Consider the following 24,743-nt stretch of genomic DNA (forward strand, 5'->3'; position numbering starts at 1 on the left):
ATACTACTGTTCATACCTAGGATTTACCCAAGTTCTTGGTCTGACCAAAATCTCCAATTATGATACAACAACCATGTCTATTATCATCATTATTTTAAAATATAATAAAGTCTATAATGATGTTTCCATAGTGGAATCCATAGTGTTGAAAGTTAAAAATGCTTGTATTCCTCCTGAATGCAAAGGTTTTATATTATGTAATTGAAGAGGAAGGAGAGTCTTAAACAGATCAAACAGCTACTGCTGGGTGTTTCAGGTGGTCATGCAGCTTAAAGTGTTATTACTGGAAACTTCACTACTCTCCATATTCTTTGGCAGAACAAAGCGCTTTACCTGTGGGGTCAAAATCATGTGATGTACTGCGCTCAACTTTCTGCTTCTTATCTGTTGGTGACTCTCGGTTCAAAATACTTCCATGCCTAAATTAAATAAAAGCAATTAAATATTTTACTATAAGAAAATAATTGGAATAAAAACTTAATTTAAAAATCCCAAGTGTGTCTTAAAAAGAGAAACCAAGAAATCATTTTACCTTACACAGTCTCATAAACCTCTCTAATTTATATTTTTCAAGAAGTTTTAAAATTCAGTCTATACTAGGTTTAATACAGAGTCTATTTACCTGTTTATAAAAAGTGCATAAAAATAAGGAGGGTATTTAGTAATAAAGTCTATTTTATTCTGAGAAATAATTGCTTAAAACCTTTTAGTGGTTTTCACAGGTTAATAACTATTATTTCCATTTAACAGATAAGAGAACAGTACCTAAAAGTAATTAAACATATTCCCCAACCCTATGTATATTATGGCCAGGTTCAAAAACACTGTGTAAATACAGCATGGATGAGAACAGTTTTAAAAAAGAAAAATCTGAGGCAAGGCTTTTTTTTTTTTTTTAATTGGGGTATAGTTGTTTTACAATGTTGTGTTAGTTTCTACTGTACAGTGAAGTGGAGTTCCCTGCGCTATACAGCAGGTTCTTATTAGTTATCTATTTTATACATGTTAGTGTATACATGTCAATCCCAATCTCCCAATTCATCCCACTCCCCCCACCCCCCCGCCCCTGCTCTCTCCCCTTGGTGTCCATACATTTGTTCTCTAGGGCAAGGCTCTCTTAAAGCCTGCCTTTAATTCTTGCCATAGAAGTCTTTCCAAGGCCCAGATGACATAAGAATTATTATTTTTCCTATGACCTACCCAATTATACTTGATCAGATAATGGCTGGGCAGCAAACAAGACCACTACTATAATACATACACTTCTAATTACTTGAAATGCCAAGATTAGCATTGGTATCCTGGACTATGCCATCACTAGAAATGATGAAAGTACTATAATAACTAGGAATGACATACTACCTACATTTTAAATAATACATACAACAATTAAGATGAGAGAGAAAAAAGATGCTGAAGAACGAGTACTGAGGAAGAGGCGTTTAATTCCAGGAAATGAGTAACTATGGAGATACAGATATAGGCACAGACATATTTGGACATTTTGGATTTTTTCCTTTACTGTCTTAGGGTAATTAAGACTGATCCAGTTTGTCAAAGTTCATTAACTAAAAAGGCAGTTACAGTTACCCAAGTGATAAAACACATCAAAAACTGGCAATCCATTTACACTCCCCAAGCTACTCAAAACTGAAAACAGTCACAATAGATTTTAAAATTAAATCTCTTCATAGGGAGTGATCTTAAGTATCAATTTGAACAAACTTTTAAAATGCTTATATTAAAAACATTGGAAATGTTATCAAAATAATGCTGTCTTCCAGAAAAAATATGCAACACCTGTTATATTTTAAATTTGTAAAACATTTTGAACCTTTAAACTACTTAAATCCACATTTTCTAAAACCACAAAAATGCACCATAATTTTGAAGGAACACTTCTAAGTAAAATTTAACCTCAACATATGAAGTGCAACTGAACAACTTACCTTATAGGTTTTTTGAGGGGAAACCTGAAACAAAGAAAAAACAAAAAGAATAGATGTAGTTATTTCACTTGCAAGATTGTTATTAAGCTTATTAATTCTACAAAACCAGAATAAGGGATTTAAATCTTATACTAACTTTCCCAAAGCAAGATTCAACAAACAGGTGGAGTTGGATACCATTTTTTAGTATCTTAACTACTTTGTTAAATCTTAAATTGCAGGTGCATTTACCATCAGCTGTCCCTGAGTATTGGTTCTCTTTTTAAAAATTCAAATAATAATAGCAATAGCTACATTTATTGAGAGCTTAGTAGATGCTAAGCACTATTCTAAACTGTTCACATGTATTATTTTTTAATCCTAAAAAAAAACTATGAAGATATTATTTCCATTTTACAGATTAACAAAATTTAAGCAAAGAGAAATATTTTACCATTAAAATATTATATTCAGTTTTCCTAGCAAGAAAAGTTCCTTCTTCAAGACCTTTCCCCATCCAAAATATCTGGGTACTTATTGGTTGGTCTGTGTCCAACCTTTAATCATGATTAAATCATTATTCTCAATTATTTATGTTTAGATAATACCAGAAATCTAGAAAAAACTACCATTGGGGTACTATCAGTTATTAAAAATATATTCCAAAAGTAGAAAACAAAGGTACTTTAAATTTTTTTTCAGTTCTGTAAGCTAAAAGAACTACAGCCTTTTCTCCTGGTTGTCTTTTTTAAAGGAAATATTACTGGAGGCTTCTTGATAAGAGTTGGATGCTATATATAAATGCTAACCTAAGTCTAAAGGAGTGTTCTCAAACATCCTCCCGTTCCTCTTCTCATTTCTGTCCTTTTTAGAATTATCTCAACCTATAACATTTTATGTAAAGATTATTTAGGTGATAAGAACGGGCTTATTAAGAATATCAGTAAATTTTTTTAAGGCTGCTAGTAGCGGTAGTAAGAAATAAACATAAAATGATACCTGACTATTTTATTTGGCATGGAGATAGTTTAGTTTAAAAAAAAAACACCTTAGTCTAAATATAACTTTAATTACAAATCCCTTTAACGCCTATATAAATAAAAATTGATTCAAAGAAAAAGACAGAGAATCTAAAAATTTTCCTAATAAGTGATAGCATATTAACTTACAACCAAGTTAGGGATAACAAGGCAAGGGGGTTCTGGGATAAAAGAGAGGACACTGCTCTAGAGAATATACTGATTACAAAAGATTACCAAATCTTCAGAAATAAGAGTTCCTAAGTATTCCATCCTTACTTGTTGGGGGAGGTGGAAGGGAATGGGATTTAAATTTAAAGATGAACATAAAAGTTGGCAGAAAAGAATTCCCAGCTGAATTTCTGCAAAGGATAATACCTGCAGTTAGCAACCTTAGCCACTTGGCCTGACAGCCATTATAAAAACTCCTACCCAAAAACAATGCTGCTTGCGTCAGAAACTGCATCATCCAGGGAGATTCTGGTAAAGAAACCTGGAAGTTCCCAGACTACTGACTGTAAACCAGTTTCCTGAGTTATTTTCTCTTACAAGGGAATGAAAAGGAAGGGAAAGAGGACAAAAATGGAATGAGAAGATAAAGAAGAAGGGCCACCCTACAGTATAACTCGCTTACCATAATCGACTTACTATATTCATAAAGTACAAAGAACTTTTCTCAAGAAAATCTTTATTTACATCACAATACTTTTTCTCTGGTCACCAAATTCCACTTTAAAGTATGTGCTAAACAAACAAATACGTATGTACCTATGTATGTGCAGTTGCATGTATGCAAGTAACAAAGTCAAGGGCCCTCCTGGCTATTTCATTCTTCCCTCTGCTTCAGCTAAGAAAATCACCAAGAGAATCTCATGGTTTTGTAAAATCCCTACCATCTGCTGGATATTGAGATGGAGATGTAATCAGATAGCTGGAAACAGAAAGCTAGAACCCCAAAGAAAAACTTGGGGCTAGAGTTGTAGATTTGAGTCACCAACCTACTGATGGCCATTAAATTTAAAACAGCAGGTAAAGAGAAAACACCAAGGATCAAATTCTGGGGAAAAGAAACCTAGCTTCTGAACAACTGAGAAAGGATGTGAGAGCCAAAGAAGGAGATTAAGAAGATAAATCAGAATAGAGAAAGGGTTGTCCTAGGAACCAATAAAGAAGAGATAATACTATCAAATGCTACAGAAAGGTAGGTCTAAAGGCTAAGAAATGTCCATATTCTAAGCAACAGAGTAACCCAACACAAGGCTGATGAAACAATTCTGGTGTACAAAATCCCATTTTCAAGTCCCTGTCCATTGTATAGTCCAATCATAAAACTGTGAAAATCTCCTTTGGTTAGATACTTAAGTAGAACAGCTGTATTTGAATGCTGACATGTTGCATATGCCTAATTAATCAAATGTGTCTGGCTTTTGAAAGTATCATATTGATGACGTGAACATTTAGCCAACAATGAACATGTTTCGTGCATATTTATATATGTGTATATGTATTCTGCTAGTTATAAAACAAAGTCAAACTGCCAATATGAAGAACCATAATATGTAAAGAAAAGGGTTATCAGGAATTTGAGCATTGGGATAAGGTGACTAGATGCCCCTATTTTTGATTACCTATACTAAGCATATTCGTATGCCAAAAATCCTAACCAAGGGCCTTAAATGTCACAATACTTTCACTCACTTGACTCAGGATGCCTTTTCCTTGTTAGTTCTGAGCTCTAGTATTAAATCACTAGGGGGCTTCCCTGGTGGCGCAGTGGTTGAGAGTCCGCCTGCCGATGCAGGGGACACAGGTTCGTGCCCCGGTCCGGGAAGATCCCACATGCCGCGGAGCGGCTGGGCCCGTGAGCCATGGCCGCTGAGCCTGCGCGTCCGGAGCCTGTGCCCCGCAACGGGAGAGGCCGCAACAGTGAGAGGCCCGCGTACCGCAAAAAAAAAAAAAAAAAAATCACTAGGTAGCAATATACAGAGGCCTCCCCCAATTTTTTATTTTCCCATTCCTCCCAATATGTTATTATAGAGGGAAATGTGATTTGGTAATTAAATAACCCTAATCTATAATTAATATATAATGGAGTAAAACTTCCATTTTTTAGCCAGGTTTTTGTTTTTCGGTTTTTTTAAAATAAATTTGTTTATTTATTTTTATTTATTTTTGGCTGTGTGGGGTCTTCGCTGCTGCGCGCACGCTTTCTCTAGTTGCAGCAAGCGGGGACTACTCTTCGTTGCGGTGCGCAGGCTACTCATTGCGGTGGCTTCTCTAGTTGTGGAGCACAGGCTCTAGGCGCGCAGGCTTCAGTAGTTGTGGCATGTGGGCTCAGTAGCTGTGGCTCGCGGGCTGTAGAGCGCAGCCTCATTAGTTGTGGCACATGGGCTTTGTTGCTCCGCAGCATGTGGGATCTTCCCAGTCCAGGGCTCAAACCCATGTCCCTGCATTGGCAGGCGGATTCTTAACCACTGTGCCACCAGGGAAGTCCCAGACAGGTTTAACTATTCTACAATATATGTACACATACATGACGTTATAATTGTTTTTAAGATTTTAAAACTTATAACTGTTAAGATCATTAAACAGAATTTCTTCTGGATCAAAAATATTGCAAGGAATGCCAAAGTTTTGTGTCATCACATATTTGCTTATAATAAATAGCCTACTAGAAATCGTATTTTCCTTTTATTGATTTTGGTGAGAAAAGAGCTAGCCTTTGATACTACTCCAGTGAGAAGTGTTCTGAAAGAAGAAATAGGGATATCACAATCAAACCTTAATTCCTACTCTCTGCCTCCTCCATGATATTAGATTTTTCTCCCTTGGGTTTAGTTATGATGAGGAATTTGGGAGTTAGATGGTTCTTAAGAATGGATAACTGAAATGAAGGGGAGGAAGTTAAGGAAATCTTACCTACATTGAATAGTGGTCAAGCTTTTATTAACAAACAATGTTAGCTACTAAATTTAGAATTCTCAAAAATTCCATTGTAAGATACATCCTGATTTTAGTGATATTAAAATGCAGGGGAAAAAAAAAATCACTCCAGTGAGGAGAGTTACTAGACAAAGAACTCTGCAAAACATATAACAATTAAGCTAATTCTAAGGCTCAACCCCTCATAAAATGATAATAAACAATAGTGAAAAAAACAGACTATTCTGGGCTTCCCTGGTGGCGCAGTGGTTGAGAATCTGCCTGCTAATGCAGGGGACACGGGTTCGAGCCCTGGTCTGGGAGGATCCCACATGCCGCAGAGCAACTAGGCCTGTGAGCCACAACTGCTGAGCCTGCGCGTCTGGAGCCTGTGCTCCGCAACAAGAGAGGCCGCGATAGTGAGAGGCCCGCGCACCGCGATGAAGAGTGGCCCCCGCTTACCACCAACTAGAGAAAGCCCTCGCACAGAAACAAAGACCCAATACAGCAAAAATTAATTAATTAATTAATAAACTCCTATCCCCAACATCTTAAAAAAAAAACAAAAAAACCCCAGACTATTCCAATATTGTTATAGTCAATGAAAATTACAAGTGATCTCAGGGCCCTAGGTTCAGGGACTCCTCAGAAAAAATATAACTAGGTTCATATTCTAGTTTCACAAGGAAAAGGTACTTGAACGTGGGCAAGTTGCTTAACCTCTCTATCTGTAAAACAGTGACAATACTAGACCTACCTCACAAGTCTGTTTTGAGGATTAAATCAGAAAATGAGAAGCATTAAATGAGAAGCACTGCCTATCACATAGTAACCACTTAATTATTATTACCTACTAGGGAGAACAAAAATAAAATCTGAACTTTAGCTGCATGACTTCAAATTCAATAGAAAATAAAAATAAAGACTAACAATATTCCAATCGGTTTTTAGCTCAGTAAAATTCACGGAAATGCATAATTCAAAGCCAGTGATGAAACTATAAACTTAACTTGCCAAGTCATATTATATAAAATTAATGGCAATACTCAAGTTAACAAACTTCCCAGATGCTACAGGGTAAGAAAAAATATCAGGTTACAACCAAAACTTTTAATTTTCCTGGCAAGTAAGGTCAGTGATTTCTTTTTAAACATAGTGAAATTATGTTGACCATACCTGCCACTTAGCAAAAAAGTCCATTATTTCCTCATCTCCTTTAAAATATCAAGAATGATTAAGGCATTCTGTGTCCCAGATGGAAATCGAGTTTTTCATTTATATATTTCTATAAAATAATTTAAATAACCTGAAGCATAGCACTTAATTTTGAAATTAATATGAATATGAACCAGCTAGCTCAAGTATTATATCATTTTTCACAAAAAAACATAACAGCTAAAAGAACATTCGTCTACAATACACAATGCCCATAAGTATAGGGATTCAGCCCATAGTACTGACTTCAGCTGAATTGTTAATTCAATCTTTAGATCTCTGGACAGCAAGATTCACAGAACCAAAAGTACTAAATGACCACTACCACCTCCCTCCCCCCCACCAAAAAGAAAACACCAGTCATAAATTCTTTTGCCACCTATAATTTATAACTGGTCTAGCTTAGAGTCACTAAAAGAACTAAAAATTTTGGAACTAGCCAAAACAAGAGTCTGAACATTATCTACCATTGTACTTTTTTATTAGCATATAGATCCAAGGCATGAAAAGTTTAGCAGAGCTGGCAATAAAACATTAATTAGTTATATCAGACAGGCTCTAAAGCAGAAGCTACAGCTGACAGGATGACTCATGGAGAATTCTTCATGGTGTTATTAGTTTTAAACTTGTGGACCTTGCAATACAAACCACAGAATGACAAGGAACAAGAAGCTCAGTTCTGTGTAAAATCCAAAAATGATTCACTAGAATGTAATGTAAGATCTCAAATTAACTTTTAAAACATAGCTTAGTATACTGCCACTTTTACTGAAGCACTTAAACACAAGACAGACCCTTAAGTAAATGTCTCTTACTTCTTGGACATACTTTGACAAATCAAATAGTAAATTCTAAATTATTTTAATTCCCTCTGCCAGAGCTATTATAAATTGCATATTGGTTGTTTCTGAACTGGAAAAAGTAATTCACAATAAAAATAACAGCTTATTAAACTTTCATCTCTTTGTTGACCATCTGGAACATTATCACTTTTGTGAGTATTTCCTGTAAGGTTTCTAAATAAATTTCCTTTGAGATCATGAGTATCACCATTAACTTAGTGTCTTTTTAGACTTCAAATTATTCACTCATTAAAAAAAAAAAAAAATTTGAAAAAGTCTGAGACCCTCAAACTACTTAAGTATCCTCATCTTATTAAATACCATTCAAACCATCAAATCCATTATTAAACAAGTATCAGCAAGAAACTGGACTCTACAGAATAATCTCATGACTTATAAATCAGGGACAATGTATGATTTTCATTAGATAAGGATTTAAATCTTAATCTTGTTTCACAACTCCCTATTTCAGGATATGTTTGTGAAAATAAAAATGAGAGAGAGAATAAAAGGCCTCAATCTGGGATAGGCATGTTTACCAACAAGATTTTACATAATATATTAATATTAAATGCTCAAATTTTGTAAGCTGAAGTGACAATGTGCAAAATTTGTTAGGACAAGCTGCTTTCTGCAAATTTGCAGAAAGATACAATTGTGCTTGTGAAGAAGTAGAAAGTCTTAGTTATTAGCTTTTTACCTTTTGCATTGAGGTGCCACTGAGACAAGCTTCAGCATTAATCAGAGCTTGACAATTTCATAAAATATAAAATTATAATATAAAATATGTCAAATAATATTTTATTTTCTATTATATAAAAAAAGTTCTACTCAAAATTTAAATTATTATGTATCAGTTAAAAAATAGAATTCTGTAGCAAGGAATACCAATTAAACAAGAAAACAAATTATAATGGATTTATCTTAAGTGCGCCTAAACATTTCTTATCAAGTGTCAACACAATTACAGGAATAGGACTCTTTTATTTCTAAAATCTTGGGAGAAGGAAAAATAACCAAAACTACACTAACTCCCAAATCACAAAAGATTATTCTTGATCTCTGCTTACCTTCAGGTGTTGGTACTTGGTGTGCACTCATTCCTTGAATACAGGAAGGCTAATCACTGCCATAGCTATACTTATTAACCCGTTAAATGACAAGGATTGCTCCCAAAATCACAAGAAAATATAGGGAATGAGAAAAGTATAAACTTAGTTCCCACATACTCTAAAAATGTTCACAATTTCCTTGAACTAAACCAACATATGTCTGTTTCTTTTGAGGAGATAAAAACCTCATACACTTTCCAGGAAGAACTCTAAGGGAGTAAGGATTGAGCATACTCTATGTTTTCTACTTACGATTTGTATAAATTATATAAGAAATGCTTTATGGGTAAGTATTTTGATTACATATCCTTATATTTAAGTCATATTCCTTAGCTGGTGAAATATTTCTATAAATAATGAAAATTTAGAGGCTATATGGATATAAAATATAGGTAAAGATAAGACTACTAAAAAAACTGATCACCGCCAATATCATTACAATTAAATTTTCTATATAACACACCTTCCACATCCATAAAAGTGTGTTATTTTCTTCTGAGGAAATTATTTTTCATTGAAAATACTTTTACTGTCTATGTATATAATGAATGATCTGATGAAAATTTTGGTTTTAAACTAGAGACGTTTCTCTTCATAAACACTTTGGTTCTGCCATCAAATATTAACAATTCCTCAATTCCTCTTAACTGTCCACTTAGTTTACCATAAAACCACACTTTCTGCTGCCAAACCTGAATACCCCAAACTTCCAAACTACCACAAAGAAAAAAAAAAACTCTGATTTTGTGGAGCAAAGGTGAGAAAATTAGTGATATGCATGCTATCTCACCCCTTCTTCTACAGAAGTTTTTCCTGATCCAAAACCAAGGAACTAGAGCTGAGGTATACTCTTATCAGTAACAATGGCTCACCAGAGCACTCAATCTGGAAAGGTGGAGAGAAAGGGTGTTTTAATTATTTTGACATTCTTCTTACATCATCCCAGAATTGAGAATCAATGCTTTACAAAGTTCAGTTCATTCTGAATTCACTGACAATTCAGTTCCATTTTCTCCCTTAGATGCTAAAAATGTGACTTATCCTAACATACTTAACACATAAGACTACTGATATTAATAATTTCTAAATAAATCTATGCTACTGATATCATTTTTATAACATTTTCAAGATAATTCCTCTCTCTCAAGGGATTGAGGAATGAGACTGTTATCTTTCCCAAAATCTAAAGATTCCTATTAAGCAATGGTTCTCTACTTTTTAATATGAAAGAATATCTTTTATTCCCAAAGAAATACATGTACACAATTTAAGAATTAAAAAGACAAAACAGAAACCAAAAATCAGCTATAATCTCAACACCTAGCATTTCAATGAATATTTTCCCCATCTTTTCTCAAGATATAGATTACTGTATTTGTATACAGTATAAACACGGTGTATAAAAGTTCTTTTTATAAAACTTAAAGGGCTTCCCTGGTGGCGCAGTGGTTGAGAGGCCGCCTGCCGAGGCAGGGGACACGGGTTCGTGCCCCGGTCCGGGAAGATCCCACATGCCGCGGAGCGGCTGGGCCGGTGAGCAACGGCCGCTGAGCCTGCGCATCCGGAGCCTGTGCTCCGCAACGGGAGAGGCCACAGCAGTGAGAAGCCCACGTACCGCAAATAAATAAATAAATAAATAACTTAAGGCACACTGGACATATTGTTTTGGTAATTTTTTTAACTTAACAGCAACATAATTTTACATCATTACATTTTTCACTACAGCACTGGTTTTAAACTGTGCTGCATAAAACCCTAGAGGTTCGAAAGAGGTCCCTCAGAGGACAAAATTGGGTAGATGAAGACTCTAGGTTCCCCATACATCAGAGTTGCTTAGCTTTTATTTATTTTATATAGTGAACTTACAAATGAGATAAAGATTTAAAAAACAGGGCTCTAGATAATTCTTGATACCTGCAAAGTGCTTTGTGATATAGCTATTTAATTAATTTAACCAATTCCCATTTGTAAATATTTAGGCTAGATCCACTTTTTAGTATGATAAACAATGTTGTAAAAAAATATCGTGTTGATATTCAAGTTATGCACTCCCTCTTGATTTCTTCCTTAAGATGAGTTTATCTACAGTAAGGAATCCACATGGGAGTTTAGCTAGAAGTAAAGAGGAGTTTCTGTGTGTACCAGGTAAACAGAAAAGAGAAGACACAGCAGTCCCCTAGCTCAATCCCATGAACTCATTTCTATCCCTTAAGGAAACACACAGAAGCAAGAAGCTGAAGGAGCTGTTTTCGGAACAGACTTTGTAAGACAAAGGGCCAAGGTAACATTATTTTGGTGTCGAGTGTCAAAGTTTGGCACAAAATAGGTGAAAGAGACTATTGCTGTTAAAAGTAAAAACAAACAAAGCAGAGATCCACATAATAGCAGTTAGAGGTATATTATCCACAAATTGAATAAATGCCAAAAAGCTACAACAAACTCACAATATTTTCAAATGAACTTGTATTTATTAATTACAACACCATCATTGCATTTGAAAGAAAAGTAAGCAAAGATATGGAAGATGCTTTACTTACACAGTATGGGAATTGCACTTAGTATAAAGAGAAATTCTCAGTTCCCCTACATTAAACATAAAAGCAATCCCTAAACTGGAAACCACTACACTTGTTATGCATTGAATTGTGTCCTCCAAAAAGATATGTTGAAATTCTAACCTCTGGTACTTGTGAATGTGATCTCATTTGGAAACAGTCTTTTGGCACACACTTTTGGTGTCATATCTAAGAAACCTTTGCCTAACACAAAGTCACAAAGACTTTTCTCCTACATTTTCTTCTAAAAGCTTAATCATTTTCAATTTTACTTTCAGGTCTATGACATATTTTGCAGTAATTTTTGTATAGGGCATGAGTATGGATAGAAATTTATTTCTTTGCATATGGATATCCCATTGTTCCAGCATCATTTGTTGAAAAGACCATCCTTTCTCTACTGAATTGCCTTTACACTTTTTTGAAAATCAGTTGTACATATATACGTGGGCCTATTTCTGGAATACCAGAGGTGAAATGCCTTTCTTATCACCTATCAAAGGATGTACAATATCAACGTGACATCACTAGCAATGCTAACCTTGGTCATTTGGTTAAGTTAGCATTTGCCAGACTTCTCCCTGTAAAGTTCCTTTTTTCCCCCCTTTCCATACTCTATTCTTTAGAAGCAAGTCACTAAATCTAGTCCATACTAGGGGTTGGGAAGATTAAGCTCCATCTCTTGGAGGAGGCAGAATTTACATATGCTACTTGGAATTCTTCCCATAAGGAAAATTTGTGCCTTCTCCTCTTATTTATGCAATAGTTTCTATCAGCATGAACTCATGTATACTTATTTTATACTTTGAGTTCTAATCCAATACTACATTATTTTCTTGCTCAAATAATTTCAGCTTAAGCCATTGAGAGTTCTTTCACCTGTATCCCTTTGACATGCCCCCACTGTTTTATTTTTTGAGCACTTCCTGTTTCTGGCACTACAAAGTGCTTTAGGCTCATCTTATATCTTCCCTACTCCAGCCCTAGAATCAACCATTTTTCTAAGGAGTCATTTTATTGGACAATGGTATTTAGAAACCAAGATCTGGGTGCTGAGTGTACTTGCTGCTACTGGGGTGTCAACACTTCTTGGCCCTCTCAGCAAACAAAGCTAAGAAATTCATGTGTGTATACTAACTCATGTATAGTATCTATCCATCTGCATATTTATTAAGCTAAACATGAGTTAATACTGATGTCTCTGATTCTAATCCAGTACTACAGAGTTCATTCACCTTCCCTCTCTGCTTAAATTCCCAATCTGACAGTGAGAAATCTAGCTCCCAACTATGTATATGTGTATATATATATATACATACACACACACACACACACACATGTCTTTTATATGTTCATATATATGTATTTTATATGCTATTTATATATTATATAATACATAGGTATACATACTTATGTATTATATATTAATATTGTTAGGATTTATAAAATTCCAAACCATAATTCACCTAAATTGTTAAATTTACTGGCATGCTATTCATAATATTCCCTTATAATCTTTTTAATATTTATAGAATCTGTAGTGATAGCACCTCTCTGATTCCTGAAATTGGTAATGTTTGTCTTCTTGTCTTTATTTCTGATCAGCCTGACTAGAGATTTAACAACTTTACCGATATTCTCACAAGAATTAGCTTTTGCTTTCACTGTCTTTCTCCATTGTGTCTACTTCATTGACTCCTACTCTGATCTTTATTTTTTCTTTCTTCTGCTTAATTTGGTATAAATTTCCTCTTATTTTTCTAGTTTCTTAAAACAGAAGTTGATGTCATTGACTTTAGACCTTTCCTCTTTTCTAATAGGTATTTAATGCTATAACTTTCTAAGTAATGCTTTAGTGGCATTCCACAAATTCTGATATTTTGTGTTTTCATTTTCATTCAGCGCAAAATAATTTCCCATTTCCCTTTTGATTTCTTCTTTGAGCCACAGGTTATTCAAAATTCTGCTGTTTAATTTCCAAATATTTGGGGGCTTTCCAGAAATCTTTCTTTTATTGATTTCTAACCTAATTCCATTGTGGTCAGAGAACATACTTTGTATGACTTAAATCTTTTTAATTTATTCAAACTTATTCTGTGGCCCAGAATATGGTCTATCTTAGTAAATGTTCCACAGTGCACTTGCAAAAAATAAAAAAAATAAAAAAGTGTATTATGTTGTTGGCTAGAGTGTTCTATAAACGCAATTAGATCAAATTGGTCAATAGTGTTAAGTATTCTGTATCCTTGCTGACTTTCAGTCTACTTCTTTCAATTATGGAGGGATACTGAAATCACTGTTAATGATTGTAGATTTGTCTGTCATGGTTACATCAGTTTTTGTTTCATGAGTTTTAAAGCTCTGTTAATAGATGCATAAAAGTTTACAACTGCTATGTTTTCTTCTTCTTTATTGACCCCCTTTATCATTATGAATTGACCTTCTTTATCCCTCATAATATTTTTGCTCTGAAATCTACTTTATCTAATATTAATGTAGTCATGCTAACTTTACTTTGATTAGTGTTGGCATAGCATATCTTTTTCTATCCTTTTACTTTTAAATTGTGTGTATTTATTTTTAAGATGTGTTTCTTGTAGGCAGCATACAGTTGGGCTTTGCTGTTTTATCCAATCTGATAATCTCTGCCTTTTAATTGAGGTGTTTAGGCCATTTACCTTTAATGTGATTACTGATATGGATAGGTTTAAGTCTATCATCATTGGTATTTGCTCTTCATTTGTCTCATCTGTTCTTTGTTTCCCCTTTTCACTTTTTTCCACGTTCTCTTGGATTCAATTATTTTAATCAATTAATCGATTGATTTTTTCCAGTTTTATTGAGAAATAATTGACACACACCACTGGATAAGTTTAAGGTGTACAGCATGAAGGCTTAATTTACACATATTGTGAAATGATTACCACAATAGGTTTAGCTAACAAACATCTCTTAAAGATACAATAAAAAGGAAAGAAGAAAAAAGGAAAAAAAATTTTCTCCTTGTGATGAGAACTCTTAGAATTCATTCTCTTAACAACTTTCCTATAAGTTATACAGCAGTGGAAACTACAGTCATCATGGTGCATCATGTTGATTTTTAAAACAATTTTAATATTCTGTTAACTTGTCTGACTCTCTCACTAAACCTTAAATTATCTGAAAGTGAAAAACATGTTCGATCTGATTTTGTATTCCAATTAACTAGTAGAGTGCTGAGCATATATTTGACAATTCAATACAGGTTTACTAAATGAATTCATTCATTTAAAAAATTTTTTATTTAAAATTACAGAGGATATAGTGATTCCCAATCCAGAAACCGTAATTTTATTCTACTACTATTTTATCTACTACTTTCCTCAGAGCCCAGCTGACTCAAAGAAAGATGACTCCATTTGTAGCAAAAGAGATGGGACTTTTTGGCCTAATGTAATTCCGTTCTCGGGTAAGCGATTGATTCAGAAAGCGACTGGAGAATAGAAACAAAGTTTACCAGACACATCTGTGAAAGTATTTTCTTACTCTTAAGAGAGAACCACATGAAACTTCTTTTCCTCTCCCACTGGATGTGAATGAGGAAGCGAGTAGCCCTAACTTGCTAGTTAGCATCCAGTCTTAAAGATTAGTTTAAGATGAAGCTGACAATGATGGCAAAAGTGGAAAAATGCAAAGAACTTCGGCCACTGACACAGTTAAGCCACTAAGTCAAAACTCCCTCAACCTTACCTCTAGACTTTTTATGTGAGCCAGTAAATGTCCTTAGTGCTTAAGTCAGTTTGACTTAGTTTCTGTTACAGGCAGCCAAATGCATACTGAGTTACAGGAACAGCAATCTGTGCCAAAGCACTGTTCTAGACACTAGAGGTTCATCGGTGAACAGATAAGGCCTCTGCTCTCAAGAAGCTTACATTCTACAAGAAGACAACAGACCAAACAAATAACTGTACCAAATAATTTCAGATAGTGGTAGGTGCTATGAGAAAAATAAAAGACATGTAACTGTGATTAAATGAGTTAATTTAGTTTATTCAAAAAAGACCTCTAAAGCATTTGAGCTGAGACATAAATGAGGTAAAGGAGCCAGCCATGAGAAGATCTGGAGCCAGAGGTTTACAGGCAAAGGGAACAGCCAGTACAAAGGTCACAAGGGAGAAGAAGCTTACTGTTTTCAAGAAATACAAAGTCCACTGTGGCTTGAGCATAAAGACCAAGAGAGAAGTACTAAGACAAAATCAACAGATCTTTTGACAGGAACCAGATAATGTAAGAATATGAGCCATGTCAACAAATTTTGATTTTATTCAAAGCACAATGGAACACCACTGTAGGTTTTTAAGTCATGACCTGATTTATGTTTTAAAGGAGCCCTCTGATGAATGAACTTTCATATTCCATAGATTTGAACACTAAGAAAGTTAAGTTCAGTCTGTTTACAGTAACAGTGTATTTTGCCCCCAAAATCAAATACTTATGAGGCACATAATATGTGGAGAATACTATATAAAGTTTATAATGTTGATATATTCTGTCCCCACCGAGCATGAATTCCACATTATCTTGAAGTTAGGAAAGAGAATAAAATGAGGAAACTAGCAAAGAAAGGGGGGTAGCTGTTAAGATTGTCCTTTCTATCCTAATTTCTCTAGATAACATCTGAAACTCATAGACTCAATTTTTAAAATTTATTTAATTTATTTATTTTTGGCTGTGTTGGGTCTTCATTGCTGTGCGCAGGCTTTCTCTAGTTGCAACAAGGAGGGGATACTCATCGTTGCGGTGTGAGGGCTTCTCACTGCAGTGGCTTCTCTCGTTGCTGAGCACAGGCTCTAGGCACATGGGCTTCAGGAGCTGTTAGGCACATGGGCTTCAGGAGCTGTGGCACACGGGCTCAGTAGTTGTGGCTCACGGGCCGTAGAGCGCAGGCTCAGAAGTTGTGTGAAACTCATAGACTCAATTTTTTAAATTTATTTTATTTATTTATTTTTGGCTGTGTTGGGTCTTCATTGCTGTGCGCAGGCTTTCTCTAGTTGCAACAAGGAGGGGATACTCATCGTTGCGGTGTGAGGGCTTCTCATTGCAGTGGCTTCTCTCGTTGCTGAGCACAGGCTCTAGGCACATGGGCTTCAGTAGCTGTGGCACACGGGCTCAGTAGTTGTGGCTCACGGGCCGTAGAGCGCAGGCTCAGAAGTTGTGACGCACAGGCTTAGTTGCTCCACGGCATGTGGGATCTTCCTGGGCCAGGGCTCGAACCCGTATCCCCTGCATTGGCAGGGGGATTCTTAACCACTGCACAACCAGGGAAGCCCCTCAATTTTTTTTTTTAACCATAACATGACTGAGAGCCATCTGGTAAACTGAGAACCATAGTTCAGCCACTTAGTCTCTGCCCAGGCAAATGTTTCAGCCCTGTTCTAACACAAGTATTTGGATTTTTCCAAGAGCTGATGTCAGGGCTTTTCACAGAGACAGAACAGCATTTACAGGCCAGAGAAGGAAAAAGGTTTCCCCAGCAGCTATGCTCAATGTGGCCTTTGTACTGTTCCACTGCTAATGGCAGGAAGACCCTGCTAGATAAAGCTATTTAGTTCCTGAGAAAAATTCTACCCTGGGAGGGTGAATGGACAGATTCCCCATTTAGGGAATCCAGCTTAGTTTTCTATCAGTGCTCAAACCCACATTTAAATGGGCTCATCATCAGAACAAAGGTTTCTGAATTCTTATGAGAAAAATCGTTCTGCTGAACTTGTATCTTAAAGAAGAGATAAACTGGCTGGAAATAAGCATAAATGTGAGAGGTAAAGAACAACACAGTAGGACTTCCCTGGTGGCGCAGTGGTTAAGAATCTGCCTGCCAATGCAGGGGACACGGGTTCAATCCCTGGTCCAGGAAGATCCCACATGCCATGGAACAACTAAGCCTGTGCACCACAACTACTGAGCCTGCGCTCTAGAGCCTGCGAGTCACAACTACTACTGAGCCCGCATGCCGCAGCTACTGAAGTCCGCACGCCTAGAGCTCGTGGTCCGCAACAAGAGAAGCCACCGCAATGAGAAGCCCACCCACTGCAACAAAGAGTAGCCCCCTCCTGCCACAACTAGAGAAAGCGCACACGCAGCAATGAAGACCCAACGCAGCCATAAATAAATAAATAAGTTAATTAATTAATTTTAAAAAAAGAATAACACAGTAAGCTGGTCCATATTTCTTGAGGTTAGATTCCCTGAAAAATACTCATTTGGGAAGAATGGTTATTAGTTGAGGAACACTCAATACCTTCAGTTTACACTTGGTAGTTAAAAACTATGCTAGGCAGATTGCTCCAAATATACGTCCTCCATTACCCAGGATAAGAATAATCATTAACAGTTAAAATCATAATTATATTAGCTAAAACGTACTTGAGTAGTTTTACTTGAGTACTTACCATATGCCAGTCTCTGCATGAAGTATTTTATACGTATATATTAGTTAATTTTATTCTAACAAAAATTCAAAGAGAGAAATATTATTTTTAGCTTCTTTTTATAGTAGAAAACTGTAAGATTCAAAGAAATTAAGTAACTTATACAAGTTATATAACTAGTAGATAGATGACTTCTGACTGAAACCCTCATAGTCTAACTAGAGTCCTTACTCTCAACCTCTAGATTACTACCTTACAACAAAACATTATCTTCCCTTTGTATAGTTTTTTACAGTTAACTAAAAGTTTTCATATGAGTGAGAATCAGAAAACTATATCTGGCATAACTACAAAATATTTAGCTAGAAAGGTATTCATACCCTTTATTCGTTTTAGGCAAAGATAAGCCAATAAAAACTGGTTATGAAAGAATTCCCAACCCTACCAAATCTCAAAGCTTGGTTGAGAATTTAGTTAACATCTACTTGCCACTTGGGCAACTTGTCAGCTATGCATCTAAGGAGAAATCTGTTTCTACCCGAATGTGTTTATTCACGGCAATGTTCTCACAAACCACTCATTCCTTCAATGCAATAAATATGCATTAAACTCCAGGTTAAGATGGAAAAGAATGAAAGCAATTTTACTCCATTAGCCTTCCTCTACACTAAAAGCAAAAATAGAGGGGGAAAAAAAATCCATCTTCCATGAAAGAAGGACATGAGTATAACCTTAAACCACTAACTACAAAACATACTTGCCAAATCTATTAAATTCTCGATGCATACCAAGGAAGTCTTAGCAGACCTGAACAGGAATCATATTTCCTTAAGCCTAAGGATCACAGATCTGAAATGAAGATCTAACTATCCTTTAACTAGGAACACAACATGCAGATGTGTGGCTAGAACAAGAGAATAGCGGGTCTCTGTAGAAACAGAACAACAGGAGGAAGTAAAATTAAAAGGAAAATGAAACAAAACAAAACATGTTGAAACATTCCTAGGTTTAGGAAAATGCTGGAGGTAAAGTGGAGATAACGATAGAAACACAGAGCAACTGCCACACAACACAAAAAACCCTGTGACCTCATGAACTTTGCTGTGAGCCACACAGGCCTTCTGAACACTAACAGAAAAGAACAGTAGGTAACAGGAAAATGGAATAGTTAATAATAATAGCTAACACTTACCGTGCATGTAACATATGCCAGTAACTGTTGCAACTGCATTATATATATATTAATTCATTTAATCCTCAGTAAATACTACTATTATCCCTGTTTTAAAGATGAAGAAACTAAGGAACAGAAAGATTAAGGAACTTGCCCAAGGCCAGACAGTAAGCAGAGAGGCTGAGTTGTGAACCCAGACCTTACAGTTCTAGAGCCTTGTTTGTAACCATTATGCTTTATAGGGATAAAAAGAATATTCAAAAATATATTTTTAAAAATTCCAAAAAATACAGAATAATTTGTATCTGAAGATGGGAAGGATACAATGCACCCTATAAAAACAGGCACAAAATAATCAACCCTAACACATACACTGTTAAAGTTACAGAAATTTAAGATTTTAAAATAAAGAGCTATATGAGCACCTAGACAAATAAATGTAAGTTATGTGCAAATGGGAAAGATTAAGTTAGTCTCAAGATTTCTCCACAATAAGACTCCACATGCTAGAAGATATGACTCCAGTGTGAGAAGAGAAATGATACAATGTCTAAATTTCCTTTAAAAGTTTTTATACATACTGGAAATAGAAATAAAAGAAATCTTTAGAGAAATAAGGTAATAAAGCACCTATGAGCTCTTCTTGGAGAGGGGGGAAAATCTACTTAAAGCCAAAATCCATCCAATAAAAGATAACATAAACAACTCAGGAATGTAGAAACTAAGGTAAGAGAATTGAGGGTAAGCACTAAATCAACTAACATACAGAAATTAACACATACTTGTAACAAAAGCCACCCCCCACTGCCATCCAGTGAAAGATGAGTGTTTCCTCAATGGAGAATTTGTCTTAATCTTGTGCCCTCACTATACCCCATATTGTACTCATTTTTTAAAAAGCATTTATTTGTTGATCTATCACTCATCCTACCCCTAACCTGCAGGAATATAAACTCTATGATGTAAGGATCTCTGGTTCACTGCTATATCTCGGGACAGTACTAGGCACAGAGTAGGTGCTCAATAAATATTTGTCTAATGAAAGAATGGATATTAGACATTGTCAGATGGACTTTCTCTACCTTCTGGGCCCTAACCAACTGCCGTCTGGGCATATGCATTTAGATATCCCACTGGCATCTCAAATTCAATAAATCTATAACTAAATTCTTACTCTGCCTCTCAAAACCTGCTTCTCCATCTCAATAAACAGACCTCCATCCACCTAGCTGATCCAGTCAGAAATCTAGAAATCATGAATGACAGCTTCCTCTCTGTGAGGCCCCACATCCAATACATCCAACTCTCTGTCCATCCAACAATATTTATTGAGCATTAACTGTATACCAGGCACTGCTCTAGAAATTGAAGACACAAAATAAATGTCACTATTTTCAAGGAGTTAACATTCATCATCAAAGTCTACTGATTTTACCTTTGATACATATCTCATATTTGTCTTTTTCTGACCTTCACCATTGCTAGCCTAGAGCTAGCCATCTCATCTCAAACCTAGACTATTGCAATAGTTTAACAGGCCTTGCCACTTCTAGTCTTGCACACATCCTCCAATTCATTTTCCCATACAGCAGCCATATAATTTCAAAACACCAATCTTATCATGTCCTCCCCCACTTACGTTCTTTCCCACTGCATTCAGGAAAAAATCCAAACACCAAACATGACATGCTAGGCCCAAATATAAAACATAACTCTTGTCCTTTCTAATCTCAACCTTACCACTCTCCTGCTCACTGCCTATGCTCCAGCCACAATGGCCTACCTTTAGTGCTTCACATGCATGCTTCCCCGCAAAAGGATATCTTGTATTCTGCTCTGAGACACTCTCCCTACCAACCCAACTCCTGCGTATACGTTAGGTCTCTGCTTAAAGGTTGCTACCTCAGAAAGGCCTTTCCTGACCTCTGCTCTCCAATTTAAATTAAGCTCCTCCTGTTATTGTCTCCCATAATCACCCTTTTCTTTCTTTTTTAATACTGTTTACCACATTTTATAATTATTTAATTATTTTGTGTTTAATGTTGGTCTATATCATTAGACAGCTCTGTAAGTACACAGTAAATTCAGCCAGCACCTGGCATAGCTCCTCAAAATGTTCAATAAATATTTGTTGAATGAATTAATAATTCAACCAAAGAAAAGAGTCAACTAGGGAAATTATAAGCAAGGGAAGAAGCATACGCTGATGTGTTTGGAGAAAATGCAAGTAGCTCAGTATGGCTGGAGTATAGGGGTTGGGTGGGAGGAGAGTAATGATGTCTGGAGAGACAAACAGTAGCCAGATCAAAGGGGGTCTATATACCATACAGAGGAATTCAAACTTCTGTCTGTAGAAAGGTTCTTAACCCAGGTTTCAGCTTCTATAGGTACTGAAAATTTTAGACTATGAGACTCTCTAGAGAGGGTTTCAAAAGAGGCCCATAACATTCTTCCTCCAAAAAACCACTGCTAAAGACAATGCAGGAACACCAACAGATTGTAAGCCAGGCAGTAATATGATCCAATATGTATTTTAGAAATACTGCCTTGCAAACAGCATGAAGAATGGGCAGGAAAAGTATGAAGCTGAGTGCTGGAAAACTAATTAGAAAATAATAATATTACAGATTAAAAAATGATGAAGAGTACAATAACAAAGGAAATGAAGAAAAGGGGATAAATACCAAAAATAATGCTATGAAAATAAGCACTGAAGGTCCAGCAGATTTAGGAAAAAGGTGGAAAAGGATTTTGGCTTAGATAGCAAGACACTTGACTGTGTCACTCACCATGGAAAGAAATGCAAGAGCAGGTTTGGGAAATAAGCAGTTTTATGTTAGTCAAGGTACCTGCAGGACATCATAGTAGACATGTCTACTAAGGACTGGAGTTCAGAGAAGAGACTGATTTGGCAATTCAGATTTGGATGACATCGGCCATGATAGCAGAAACCATGAAAGTACATGAGACTCCCCAACAGATTCACTTAACATCATCTGTAAAATGTAAGGGTTAGACTAAATCTGAGATATACTGCTAAAGTTATATGACTTTACTCCTTATTATTGATTTTTATGGAATCAAAATATCCATAAACTTATGAAAAAACTTTATTTTAAAGGACATTTTATGTATCTATAGTTTCTACTTCCCCATCATGTTCTTATAATATTTTTGACTTCAAATTTATGTCACAACAATTACATAGCAGAAAAAATACTAAAAATGTTTAGTTATGATGTCCCTTGCAATGCCAGAATATGCAGTGGTGGAATTCACCTGTTAAAATAGTATTATATTGAAAAATACTCCGAAAGCCTTTCTTCTAAAAAAATGTAAATGTGATCTTTTCTACTTTTAAAAGCCTTTATTTAATTTGAGCAATAGTGTTATAAATTACATTTCTAGTTCTTATAACAATAAACACTTATGAAAAGCCTAACCTGATAAATGGCATCTATAAAACACCCTACAGCTAACATCATGCTTAATGTGAAAAATGGAATGCTTTCCCCCTAGGATTAGGAACAGGACAGGGATATCTCCTCTAACCACTTTTACTCAACACTGTACTACTCTAGCCAGTGCAGTAAGTCAGGAACAAATAAATAAAAGGTATCCAGATTGGAAAGGAAGAGATAAAACTGTCTTTATTCACAGATTACATGATGATCTACATAGAAAACTCTATGAAATCAACAAAAAAGCTACTAGAACTAATTAATAAGCTTAACAGGACTGTAGGATTCAAAATCAATAATCACTTGTATTTCTGTATATTGTACTAGCAATGAATGATTAGAAATTAAAATTGAAAAGACAATACTATTTATGATAGCATTAAAATATTAAATACTTAGGGTAAATCTGACAAAAGATATATGAGACCTGAAAACGGAAAACTAGAAAACATGGCTGAGAAAAATTAAGACCTAAATAAGTACAGTGATATGTCATGTTCATGGACTGGAAAACTCAATATCGTTAAGACATCATTTTAACAACACTGATTCAACAAGATCTACAGATTCAACATAATACCAATTAAATTTCCAACATGCTTTTTTTCAGTAATTGACAAACTGATTCCAATGTTAATGTAGAAATGCAAAGGGCCTAGACCAGCCAACAATTTTGAAAAAAGAAGAACATAGAGGACTAACTCTATTAGATTTCAAGACTTATTATAAAGCTACAGCAGTCAAGACAGTGTGGTTTTGGGGTCAAGACAGACAAAGAAATCAATAGAACAGAATAGAGACTTCATGTATATGGACAAATGATTTCCAACATAGGTTCAAAGGGAATTAAGTGGAGAAAAGATAGTTTAAGAAATGGTGCTAGACTTTTGGATATTCATATGTAAATATATATACTTCAATCTACACCTCAAGCCATATTAAAAATTACCTCGAAATGTATCACAGACCAAAAAGTTAACTTAAAATTATAAAACTTCTAAAAGCAAATATAGGAAAAATACCGGTTAGGTAAATATTTCTTAGGTATACCAAAAGCATAAGCCATAAAAGAAAATACTGACAGACTGAGATTCAAAGTTAAGAACTTCTGATCTTTGAAATGTGAACTACATTTCAATTAGGCTTTTTAAAAAGAGAGAGAATACCAAGCAAATGAAAAGACAAGCCACAAACTGGGACAAAATATTTCCAAATCATATATATAATAATGGACTCATATCCAGAATATATAATGAACTCTTACAACTCAATATTAAAAGAGAACACAATTAAAAACAAGATTTGAATAGATAATTCATGAAAGAAGACACAGGGATGGTAAATAACACATAAAAAGATGCTCAACATCACTGATCATGAGATGAAATGCAAATAAAAACTACAACGATACCATTACACACCCACTAAAATGGCTGAAGTTAGAAAGACTAACAATACCAGGTATTGGTGAGGCTTTGGAACAACTGGAACTTTGCTGGTAGGAATGTAATACAATAAAACCACTTCAGAAAACTAGTTTGGCAGTTTCTGAAAGAGTTAAATAAATACACTCTTACCACATGATTCAGCCATTCCACTCCTAGGTGAGATGAAAATATATGTCCATACAGAGACTTATATGTCCAAAGCAAATTTATTCTTAATAGTCCAAAACTTGAAAATAACCCAAATGTCCATCAATGGATAAATGGATAAACAAATTGTGGTATATCCATACACTGGAATATTATTCAGTAAAAAAAAAAAAAAAAAAGGTATGAACTATTGATACACACTACACCATGGACAAATCTTAAAGTAATTATGCAGAATGAAAGAAAAACAAAAAGAGCACACACTGTAAAATTCCAATTATATAAAATTCAAGAAAATGCAAACTAATCTAAATGACAAAAAGCAAGAAAATAGAAACTAATCTATAATGACAATATCAGTGGGTGCCTGACAATGGGTGGGGAGGGTTGGGAGGGAAGAATTACAAAAGGTATGGGGTGATGGATATGTCTATTATCTTGATTGGGGTGGACAGTTTCCCAGTTGTGTGTGTATATATACATATATATATAAAAAGTATCAAATTTTATACT

At 35.2% G+C, this 24,743-nt stretch overlaps 1 protein-coding gene across 3 annotated transcripts in view; it reads right to left on the minus strand.

Annotated features, from left to right (window-relative positions):
* ARHGEF12 (Rho guanine nucleotide exchange factor 12) overlaps window positions 1–24,743 on the minus strand; it is a 150,039-nt gene that overhangs the window by 82,983 nt on the left and 42,313 nt on the right. For 2 of the 3 annotated variants that reach the window (XM_007121707.4, XM_007121706.4), the window contains exons 2-3: window positions 1,950–1,973; window positions 334–419 (exon numbers count right to left, since the gene is read on the minus strand). The exons of the other annotated variant lie outside the window; for it this stretch is intronic. In XM_007121707.4, coding sequence (XP_007121769.1) covers window positions 334–419; window positions 1,950–1,973 — 110 coding nt within the window. The remainder of the gene's footprint in view (window positions 1–333; window positions 420–1,949; window positions 1,974–24,743) is intronic. 3 annotated transcript variants of the gene reach the window in all.

The sequence above is a fragment of the Physeter macrocephalus genome, chromosome 16 (assembly GCF_002837175.3).
Source record: "Physeter macrocephalus isolate SW-GA chromosome 16, ASM283717v5, whole genome shotgun sequence".
Taxonomy (NCBI): domain Eukaryota; kingdom Metazoa; phylum Chordata; class Mammalia; order Artiodactyla; family Physeteridae; genus Physeter; species Physeter macrocephalus.